Source organism: Suricata suricatta, chromosome 2, assembly GCF_006229205.1.
Source record: "Suricata suricatta isolate VVHF042 chromosome 2, meerkat_22Aug2017_6uvM2_HiC, whole genome shotgun sequence".
NCBI classification, from domain to species: domain Eukaryota; kingdom Metazoa; phylum Chordata; class Mammalia; order Carnivora; family Herpestidae; genus Suricata; species Suricata suricatta.
Genome location: NC_043701.1, coordinates 32,085,988 through 32,097,916, shown reverse-complemented (window position 1 = coordinate 32,097,916; position 11,929 = coordinate 32,085,988). Strand labels below are relative to the sequence as shown.

The following is an 11,929-nucleotide window of genomic DNA, read 5'->3' as shown; positions in this document are numbered from 1 at the left end:
ACACAGCCAAAGCACGCTGGCACCTAGAGGGGGTGGTAACCATGGGAGAACACAGGGGAACATGTGGAATAATTTTCCAATCAGGAATGGGAGTCTTCACCATGAACTCACAAGAGTATTTATCAGTAAGGTAAGCCAACTGTTCTCCCTCAAAATCTTTACAAACTTGAAAGACACCTCTTGATCAACTTGTGTTACATGTAGCCCCGAGAAAAGACAAGGGAATAATTCCCATAACCTGCAGGGATTTCTTTTCACCAGAGGGTTTGGCAAGACTCTCACAAGTTTAAAATAACAAAGTCAACACTGAAAATTCACTTTATTATGTTTTGATTTCACAGAAAATGTAGACTTGTAAATAACAATAGTTCTTTGTAACAATCTGCATGACACTTTTATTAGCTCATGGATGTGGGAGGTTTGGTTAAACAGGAATCATGTGAATATCAGGGAAAAAAACTGGAGTTGGAACAAGTATGATTTAGAAAAATAATAATCATGTTGGGCTTTGCAAACCACCTGTCACCTTGCTGATCCCCTGAAAAATGTAAAGAACATTCTCATGGATGAGTGAAAGAAAATTTCCTCTGCCTAGGTAAGGAGAAGGTCAAAATAAGCAAGCCTTTGTCAGCTTACACCAGCAGATTGTTTTTCAGAAGGTCAGCAGAGACCTGACAAAAGCAATTTACCAGCTTTGGAACTGGTGCGGTTTATTTGTTAAGAGTACACTTCTTGCTCTTAAGATAAGGAAACCTGGGTTGAAGTACAGTAAATAGACACAAAGGAATGGTTCTGGTCTATTGGACACCTCTCTGAGCCTTTATTTTGAGAGCAGCCAAGAGGAGAGATGAATGTTTTTCAGCTGAGTGAGACAATACCAGCTCCAGGCCAGCCTTTAATAAATGAGAAGTAATCACAATATGTTGACCTAAAATGCCATTAAGGACAAGTGCATGCATGGTCATGTTGGCTACTTCTAAGGGAACCCCAGTTGAGGTTTCGTAGAGTTGATGTATGATTCCTTAATAAATTAATAAGGCTGAGGAATGTCAATGTGAAGCTAGATTTTCTTACTTTAAAGCTACTTTCTTTGAGAAAGAAACGTGATCCCTGATGTTATTCAAGCTTTGTAATAACTCCAATAAAAAGGAATATGGTTATTACAACTTGACAGCCTTGAGCTGAGCTACACAACAGGTATGGAGAATGTGAGCAGTGGCTCGAGGCCCTGCACTTCTGGGCCTCTGGATGCCTTGAGAAATAGGTGCTGGGAAGGGACAGGGAGGCAACGGCAGCAGGAAGGGTGGAGGTTACCCCCCCACCGCCCCCGAGAACTGAAAAAGCCACTCTTCACCAGCACCATGCTCACTCAGCCGGCCACGTGACAGCAGCCATCTGGCTCTTTCCCTCAATCCTTCTCCCATTATCCAGCCCCATACAGAGTAAATTGCCGTTTGATAGATTGTTCTGGGATGTTCCTTTCAGTCAGGTGACATCCGTATAAGGGAGAGCAGATAGTCAGTATTTTGGGGTGCCCTATGATTCTCCCGCCTCTGTCCCAAAGCATCTGTGGTCCAATAGTATGCCAGGGCCTCCGTCCTGGAGAGGCAAAGACCCACAGCTGAGCGTGGTCCTGGCACGCGGGGCTTTGTGTGGAGCTTGTGCGTGAGAGGCTACCCAAGATATTGGAACTGGGATGTACCTTAACAAAGCGTGCTCACAGAGTACAAAGATCGGTCCGGTACAGTCATCCAAAATACAGACCAATGCAGGGAGGCAAATTTATTGAGGACAACACATTTGCTAAGACTCAGAGTCACATGCAGATTATATCTGTATTGTAGAAAACTCCACTGAATTAGTCAAGATCTCCTGTTCTGTTGAAACTTTTAAAGACATTGCAGAACATTAATTGGCATCATCTTGGGCCTAGAAAACTTTGTTTTGTAATAAGATTTTCACTGGGAGGGAGTTTTTGAAGGGATCTGAACTGAATTGAGTCTCTCATTTTGTTTTGGGTAATTTATGCCATACATTGCCTTAAAAGCCTTAGGTAATCAAGACTTTAGTATAACGTAGAATCACAGAATACTGATCCTCAAACAAGCCCTAAAGAAAATGGGTTTGAAATTATCTTTACCTGTTTAAAAATTTTTTTTTTCAAATTTTCAGTGGAAATTTCCTCTATTTGAAAATAGATAGGAATCTTTCACTCTCTTATTACACTCTCCCTAATGGCCATACCTACTTGCATTTGAGACTAGTGTCAGAGTCCCCCTTACAGATTAGGGAAATTTCTTCAAGTTCCTATATGGATATGCCTTGTCCCCTTGCTCCTTATCAAGCAGGATGCATCCCCACAAGAAAACAAAGCCAGATCAAAACATCCCAGGAATTAAAAGAGATAATGACCATCCCCTTTGAATGCTAAAATTATTTAGAATCCACTTGTGTTAATTCTAAGACAAACTAGATAAAGTGCTTAGCTTTCCTGACTACTCTGAGCACATGGTCCTATTCGTGATGGGGCTTGAGGACAATGGCAGATATTTGCACAGAGATCTTCACCTCTGTCAGCCTCAGGTTCCCCAGATACAAACTGATAGCTGCTGAGATGTCTACTTCGATCCTTTCCTTTTCCAAGTACACCGATGGATTTGTGATTTCATACTGCATCCAGCAGGCAGAAGGGCTGGTGGCTGTGGGACCGCCATGGAAGGCCCCCCAGGCCCCAGGAGGGCACTCAAAGACAGCTTCAGTGTAACGAAGACTGAGCCCACCTGCCCCCCATCCCATGCCCCACCGAAGGGCCCGCTGAGCTGTGAGCAACTCTGTCACGCTCCACCCTTCCTGCTTCTGAATCCGTAGAACACAGAGAGGAAAGAACGACTTCGGGAAAATCAGATGACTAATTCTGAAGAGCGAGAGAAAGGAAATAAATTCTGTCATTTTTACGAAAGCAGGAGGTATCAATTATGACCAAGCACCTCAGCAGGTTGGTGTCTGTGAGCCGCAGTCTAAACTGCGGCAGAGCAAGGATGGAGAAACCGAGGGCCAGGCTATGGACGAATGAGCAAACATCAACGTGACACCAGAGGCATAGAATGCTGCATCCTGTTAATAAGTTGTAGTTGGCAAAGAGACCATATTTGGAACCAGACCTAATTGTACTGAGCAGATGAGAAGTAACTTCAGATATCGCTCCTTTCACTTATGCAAAACGGGGCGGCAGCCTCTCCACTTTCCCTGGATGTCATCTTTCGGCTCATGGCAGAAGCCGGCCACAATCTGCACACTGATGTTCCCATAATTACAGTGGGGTCCCTTAAGTAGAGTCTCCAAATTACGATTTGTTTGCAATATAATATACTAGGGTTACCGACTTTATAAGCAAGGCTGTGTGTCACTTGCTTGAGGCTATCGTTATCTTGTCATCTTGTCAGTCTCAGATGAACACAATTACATATGACAGGTCTTTAAAATGTGCTCGAAGGGCGATGGATATAAACTGATACTCCTTGGCACATGTGGCCGACCTTTTGGGCATCTGCTCACAGTGAAGGCCTTGTAGGCGTGACTTACCTCTGGAAATCTCTCTGTCAGCATGTTGGCTGCCTAGACTTGTCATCCCGAAAGTCATCATTCTCAAGGCCATTGCAACTACAAAATTCCATGGGTCACATGCATCATACCAGACAGAAATTTTATTCCCCCTTTTCTCCTTATCTGTACAGACTTGTTTTCTGATTTTCACTCGCTGTTATTCTCCTCCTTCCCCCGGTAGGTCAGAATACTGCCAGATCATCACTCTTTCTTTTAAATTCCCTTCAGATCCTAAGTGAGATCCCTAAAGCTTCTTTATATTAAGGTGACAGTAATGCAAAGCAGTGACTTTCTGAGGCTCTTACTATTGTAAAGATTCCAGAACTGTACCAAGAAACAACAATCCCATCTTGTCATGTCAAATTTTAATATGGCAACATATGTTTTGAAAAATATGCATCTTAAACCTAAAGTTCATCGAAGGCCATCTTTCTCTGGGCAGTTACCAATTACCCCTGGACATGGTGGCTGTGAAAATCACTTGATCAGGAAAAACCTGGCTTGGTCTTTTCAGGATTTAAAGTTAATTCAGTGGCAGTTGGTCCTGCTGTCCTTACCCTCCTGAGAGAAGTATGGAATTTTTTAACTATGAGCATTTATTGAGAGACCCAGAGAAAGCTCCTTTGGGACACTCTTTTCCCCTCTGGCCAGCCTCTCTAGAAAGAGGAAACATCTAGGTGGGTGGAGACAGTGATGTGGCTGGCCCCTCCCCTCCTAGCAGTCTGCCCTGACCAGGAAGAGATGTGCCCCAGAATGTTGGAAGGCAGGGAGAATAAGGCATGCTTTATGTGCAACATGTGGCCCCGTTTCTGGGCCCCTGGAGGGGAGAGGAAGGACTTGTGTTGAGACAAAGATTACACGCCATAGGAAACATCTCCCCAAGAAAACCCAAAGGCCCAGTGTCCTTGCAGATCCAATGGAGTCCTTGCCGAAGGGAAGGTGGATCGAGGCCTCCTCTGGGGTCATGTCGGAGCCGCCCAGTCGACGCTCTTAGGGGCCTTGCATGTGTGCACGTCCAGGGCCTCCAGACAGTCCTGACAGCGCACGGCACAGCACCAGTGGAACTTACACTCGCACTTGGTCATCCGGGTGACATGGGAAGTGTCGTAGCCTCTCCCGCAGCACATGACCTCGCAGCTGTCCATGCCCCGGGAAGTCAGGTTGCATACACGGCCTGCTGTACCCAGAGAGCCTGGAAGACAAGTGAGGGAGATGTCACTGCAAAGGTGTGGGCGGAATACAATATGCCTCAGGAGGAGGAGAACCCACCCTCCAGGAGCGGCCCTGGCCCCCTCAGCACAGCCCGGGGCTGTACCACCTGTTCTGTGGCCAGGCAGCATCTGTCATCCCCAGGGGCCAGCTGCAGCATTTGTGGTGGAACGCAGAGGACCAAGCGCAGGAAAGATGAACACGAAGCTCTAGACCTACCTTGGGCAACTTTAATGCTTCCACTTCTGAGCTGGATAAACTTTCTGGTTTCTCTTTACCCAGCCTCAGATTGATGGATCACTGAAGGGGCAAGGCCAGATTGAAAGAAGGATCTAGCCTAGCTCCCTCTCTCCTGACCTCAAACCACATCAAGGAAGCAGTGACCCAGGTTAGGGCTCTCCGCATTTGTCAGGGTGTGGAACCCCCAAAGGGGATTCTGCCTCCCCGTACCTGACTACGCTGCCTTTTTAGAAAGAGAAGAGACCACTGGTTGCCAAAGGGAAGGTGTGGGCACCTTGAGGAGGGAGCATCACCTGGCCTGGTTTACCTCTAGAGCTGCCATCCAGGGGGCCAGCTAGATGCGTGTAAGGCTTCTGGTTGAAGCCAGGATTCTAAGCCTTCAGTGAATAAAACTGGGATAAAAATCTGTTAGGAATTACCAGTGGAATATTGTTGCTTAGTTAATTAGGGTGAGGTTTCCTAAATGACAATTCATCTTTATGTATTTGTTTCTGGAAAAGACGCTTAAAGATAGGAAGCTCCTTATCTGTTCTATTCCTGGGGAAGCTCCCAGAAGTCTTTTACAAGAGCATTATCAGACAACAGAACAGAAAAGTGCAGTGGACATTCATGGACTTCACTCAATCTATGATGATCCTTTCTGCTTCTTTTTGGGCACGGAAATGGGTACTTGGCAGCCATGTTGAACAACATGACCCAGCTCTGCTGGTGGCAGGTGATTGGACCAGGGCTGGGGAACAATCTGGTAGATTCACCAATCTGGTAGGTTTCCCCAGGGATTTGGGGGTTTGATGGAGATAGGCAGGCAGTCTTGCGTAATATAGACTCAGTAGCCATTGGCAGCCATGCACCATGATGAAGTATGTGGACTAGCAGAGGTCTATAGACAGAGAAAAAAAGAGGCAGATGTACAGAGATAGCAAGACAAGATGTGGAGAGTAGATGCTGCCCAGATCCTGGACTATTTCCCCAGAGCTGCTTCCATTTGTCCCTGAAGCCTGGCTCATTCTAACCTTTGGGTTCCTAGAGATTCTGCATCCTTTTAATAAATTTCCCCCTTCAGCTTAAACCACGCCAGTTTCTGTTACTTACAATCAACAATCCTAAATAATTGACAAACTTAGAGAAGCTAAACTTCTTATTAAAAAAAAAAAAGAACATCAGAATAAAAGACAGTGACTTCATTCATTTTCAGTTCCTTCATCATTTAATAAGGAATTTCTGCCACTTCATTCCTCCTGCAGTGTTTTGTGACTCTCTCATTTATCACAGTTCAAGCTGTGTTCAATGTCTACAAAAATGTCATGTTGCTCTGCCTGTCAAGAATGACCCGGGAAGCAGCCAGGTTCAGGCAGGGCATGAGGTCGAGCAGAGGAGAGGGGTGGGCACAACTTGCTCTGCGCCATCACACCTCTGACAGCAGGAAGACAGGCAGGGGATTTCATGATGACAGGAAGGATGGCAAAGGGCCAGGGTCAGGGTGGAAGAGGGGGTCAGCCAAGGATGGTCGTGAGCCTCTATCATGCTGAAGAAGCATAGAGTTACAAGAGGTGGCAGCTGGGGCTGGATTCAGTACAGTGCTCAAAATCACTGTCTGTGCAGAAGGGACTCACTACCAAGTCCTGCTTCACAGCACACCCACCAACTAATTCAGGAAACATTTAATAAACACAGACATATGTGTAAGACACTGCGCAGGCTGGGTAGAGTTTTGGGTGGTGGTGGTGGGGAAATAAAATAATTCGAATTCACTTCCTATTCCTAGTCTCTGGGAAATCCTAATATAATGAAGAGATAAATACATAAAGAGCTCTCTCCACTACTTCAAATGTCCCATTTTCTGAAGAGCTCCTGAACCCACAGTGGGGTTTTGTGCAGCACACCACTGCAGGCAAGGCTCAAGATGGTAGAACGAGGTTATTTAGAGCTGGGACACATCAGCGTTTAAGTTCTAAGCTTTGCCATCTATCAGCTGGGTGACCTTGGACAAGTTATGTAATCGTATCAGGCTTTCATTTCTTCCCTTGAAAAACTGGAATAAAGACAATTCCTTCCTCACAGTGCTATGGTCAGGAGGGAATGAGATCATGCATGAGAGCACCTGGCATAATAAGTGCTCAATTAATGCTAGCCTTCCACTCGCTTAGCAAGTGTTTATGAAGTTCCTGCCATGTGCTCGGCACAGTTGTGGAAGCTTGGATCTATCTGGGAACAAAATGAAGGTGCTGCCCTGAGGAGCTTATGTTCTAAGGGAGTGAGGCAAACATCAAAATGATAATTATTGCTATTAATATCAGTAGTACACAGGATCAGAAAAGGAGCTGTTAACAGCACAGTTTTAAGAGGTGGCATTAGAGATCAGATGTAGAGGAGGATAAGTAGAAGCTCTGGGGGGGGACATGGGACAGAAGGCATTGCAGGGAGAAGAGCCGTCCAGCAGCCCCCGCGGCACACTCACAAGCCCATGCAGAGCCAGCGTGGCTGTGGCACAGGTGTGTGTTGGGCAAAGAAAGTGGAACGGGAGTTGGGGCACAGGTTTAGTGCCTTCCTGTCTGGCTGCAGTTTGGGTTTTATTCCATGGTGAGTGATGAGCCTGTCCAGATTTTTAATCCGCAAAAACATGTGGGAATGAGAAGTGTGAAACAGCTTCTTGGAGCAGGGAGGTATCTTTCATGCAATGGGATTAGTCCAGGCAGGAGATAATGACCAGAGACAGAGGTAAGACAAATGTGAGATGGATTAAAAAGGGAGAATCAGTAGGGTTTGGTGACTCACCGAGTTGGTAGAAGGTCACATTGGAAAAGACTGACAATTATTCACTTGGCTCCGCATGGAGGAGGTAACTGGGGTCCTCTGCTGAGAGCTGCTTCAGCAGGAACACGATGGAGCGGTGGATGGTGGAGTGAATGGGCAGACGGACACTGAGTGGGGGTGGGGAGTTTTCAAGAAGCTTGGTGACATAGCGGACGGAAGAGCATGGCTGCAAGGAGTGATGAGGCCCACGGTGGGACTTTAAGGTTATTTTAGGCCGCGCAGTTTGTTGGTGGTTTGTTATGTGGTAGTAGACAGTTGACACAATGTGGTAGATTTTCATTTACATCAAGTACAAAAGTGGGAAAAACCAGTGTATGCTATTAGAAGCCAGGGTGGTACTTTTCCTTGGGGAAAAGTGAAAGAGGGCATGAAGGAGGCTTCTGGAATATCAGTCTTCTTAGGTCTTAATCTGGCCTTAGATTATATGGGTGTGTTTGTTTTAGACAATTCCCTGAGCTGTACATGTGACATGTGTGCTTTTCGTTATGTGTTTTAAGTTCCAGTAACAAGAAGAGGGAGGAGGCCACATATGCAAAACCAGGAAACCACCAAAGCTCCGATATGTGAGGAACAGAATGGTGTTTGGCATGGCTGGCATGCAGCCTTCCAAGGGGAGAGTGGCAAGAGGTGAGGCTGGAGAGGCGGGTAGAAGCTGAGATGTGGAAGACCTTATGGAATAGGGAGAGAGAGAGAAAGGGAGAGAAAGTGAGTGTGTGTGCACCCCAGCAGGGGAGGGACAGAGAGAGAGGGAGAGAGAGCATCCCAAGCAGGCTCCACACGCAGCCCAGAGCCCAATGCAAGCCTTGATCTCATGACCCTGAGATCATGACCTGAGCAGAAATCAAGAGTTGTATGCTTAACTGACTGAGCCTCCCAGGGGCCCAAGTATTAAAACGTTTTTTTTTCATTTTTAATGTTTATTTATTTTTGAGAGAGAGTGAGCAAGCGAGCGTGAGTGGGGGGAGGGGCAGAGAGAGAGGGAGACACAGAATCTGAGGCAGGCTCCAGGCTCTGAGTTGTCAGCCCCAAGTCCGAGGCAGGGCACTCACTGCAAGATCATGACCTGAGCTGAAGTCAGATGTTTAACTGACTGAACCACCCAGGTGCCCCAAGGTTTTAAAACTTTTAACCCAAGGGGGAGGGAAACAGAATGTGACTGGGAGTTTTTACACCACGGGAGGATGTGGTGGATTTGTTTCAGAAGGCTTCCTGTGGGTGCTGGGGTTGGATGGATTGAAGGGGGCTGGGATGAGTCAGGGAGCCGAGTTAAAGAGCAATGAAGTGCCCTGGTCAGGGTACAGGGTGGCCGGACAAGGACAGTGGCAGGGGTGGGGGAGGGGTGGAAGAGGTTAATAGGCTTGGAGGACTATCAGGAGGCAGGACTGACCGGACACGGAGGATGAGGGTCAGGAGTACCCCCAGGCTTCCAGCTCGAGTGACTGGGCTTATGCTGCTAACCTTCCCTGGGGTGGGAGCACCTGGGGAGGGGCAGGCTCTGAGCCAAGATATGGACTCCTGTTTTCAACACATTGAATTTGCTGTGACAGTGGGTCATCCAGGTAGAAACATTCAATGGAAATACTCCCCGGGACTCGGGAGAAAAGTCAGGATGGAGAATTAGACAAGACGTCTTTACCTTAGAGGTGGCAGCTGAAGCCATGGTGTAAATGAGACCCCACGTGGGTGTGGGAAGCCCTCTCACTTGCCCCACCCCAGAGGCAATTCTGAATTTTCACCTTGTAGTGTTTTGTCAGTAAGCCCTGAACACCAATAAGCATTCTTCACTTCCAACACGCAGTCATCGAAATAGGAACGCATGCAACTGGAATTTTCTTCCCCTCTTGGAGCTGTGAGGCACAGGGGTGGGGGTGCGGTGCTAGGACAAGGAGGTGAAGTGCCTCAGTCCTGACCCAGACTGAGGGCTTTTTACTGACATTGAACTTGGTGACATTTTCCCAGTGGCCTGAAGCCTAAGGAGGTCTTGAGCTGTGGTTTGACTCCGCTTCAGTGACAGTCAGGGTGTTTTGCCCCCCAGATGCAAAAAACTGAACCAGACCCTGCCTGAACAGAAGGATTGCTCTGTGAAGGGACTCCGACACCATCAAAACTCTGAGAGAAGCAGTCAAAACGATGACCACTGACAAGAGCTTGACTCAGAAGTGGTTTCAGTAAAGGAAACAAAGACTTGGCATTGAGATCTCAGTAGTTCAATGTTCATTTACAGAATGCTGGAAAACAGCATTAATTTGAATTAATACCACTGGTTGCCCAAACAGGGCATAATGAGGGCCCAGAAGAAGGAAGATGAGAGGGGTTTTTGCAGGTTGAGAGCCACTGATGTGAGAACAGTGGTGAGGTCACAGCCTGGAGGATTGATGGCCCTTGGGGGGGGGGGGTACCTGTGGCCCCCAGGGAATGTGCCAGCTGAGAGGTGCAGGGCAGTCTCTGTCATCTGGGGAGAAGATGAGGCTGTGGAATGATGGACCACAGATTGGCCCCACTTTGGGCTTTGGATCTAATTAGATTTAATGACGGACTGTAGGGCAGGAGGGCAATTTTGACACTCATTGTCATTTGAGCAGAATATAGAGCCATTTCATCAAAGCCCTGAAAAGCACATTTTAGAGTGCAGCATCTATACAAAACTTGCTGGCATTGATTTTCTTTACTGGAATTATGATAAAGCCCCATCATTATTGATAGCAGTATGGCTGTACTGTCTTAGGGACATTATCCAAACCATATCACCATTATTCTTACCATAAAATACAAAAATCAAGGCTGTAAATGTTTGTGCATGCCTGTGCTCTTTGTGAAAGAGACCACCCGAGTTTTATGATCTTCCTGCTTGTTTAGTTCTAAATATTTAAAATATATACTTTTAGAGCCCCCCCCCACCCCATATACCAATTCATTAACCAATGAGTCACTCACCCCTGCCTGGGCCACAACAGGAACCCCTGAGTTAAGAAAACCAGCTACCCCTGTAAGCTTCAAGCCCATGCATCCTTTCCTTTTTCCTCTCTTCTCCTCCCTCTTCTTTCCCCCTCCCCTCTTCCCTCTTCTTCATCCTCTTTCTCTTCTTTCTGTTCATAATTGGAGGCAATATTTATGGAGTACTGACGTGGGCTAGTCCCTGTGATAAGCATTTTGCCTGTATCATCTGATTTAATTCTTATAAGCTTATAAAGTAGGTACCATTGTCACCATTTTGGAAATGAGGAAATGGAGAAGGGTGAGTAATTGCCCACGATCGCACAGATAGCAGGCGGCAGGTCAGGATTTGAAGCCAGGCTTGTGTGACTCCAAAGCTCAAGCTCTTAACTGGCAGAGACAGTGACCTCTGGCCGAGAGCTCCATCGCAGAGCCCGTCCAGATCCCAGGAAGCAGGTCGCGGGCAGGAGTACAAGGACAGAGCATGAACATCCTTCCTTCCTATTCTCTCCCTTCATTGTTTTATCAAATGAAGGACTTGCAAAGGTCCTGACATGTAGCCTTTTGGGAAGGGACTTTTTCTCCAGCATATGATATGCTACAGACACTTAAGACACCTATAGGTACGTGAGAACGACAAAGCTAGTTAACTGACATGGTGTTAGAGCTTAAACTGCATTTTGCCTGCACTGATACTCGTGTGGAATTCCTGTCACATTTTTGAGAGATGAGACTGATTTCTTTACAATACCAGCATGCACATCTCCAAAACATGTATGTGTCCTTAAGGTGGTTTTAATATATGTCACTGGTGGGGCCATGGCTGCAAACACTGAGGACAGTGTTTGCTAAGCAGAACTTTCTGGTTCTGGAAAGCCAATCCATCAATTCGCACCTCACCTAAAATGGCGTATCTTAGCCCGCTCACTCACATAACTCTCCCCCAGACTTTACTCAAGATTCACTGAGACATTTCCAAAAGCCAGACTGATCTGTATAGGTCAAGTGTTTGCATCATACACTTTCTACAAAGGTATGTGTGGCTGGCTCTACAAATACTTCAAAGGAAACTTTAAAAATATTTTGAGTAATGGCTCTGTCATTAGTTTCCCAAATTGATATGTTAAGA

The 11,929-nt window shown here is 46.5% G+C and overlaps 1 protein-coding gene across 1 annotated transcript in view; it reads right to left on the bottom strand.

Moving 5' to 3' along the window:
- Positions 1-285: 285 nt before the first annotated feature.
- The window catches only part of WNT2 (Wnt family member 2), a 47,533-nt gene continuing 35,889 nt past the window's right edge, over positions 286-11,929 (bottom strand). Inside the window, exon 5 of the mRNA XM_029924507.1 lies at positions 286-4,795. Within this exon, the coding sequence (XP_029780367.1) occupies positions 4,566-4,795 (230 nt within the window). The 3' untranslated portion in view covers positions 286-4,565. The remainder of the gene's footprint in view (positions 4,796-11,929) is intronic.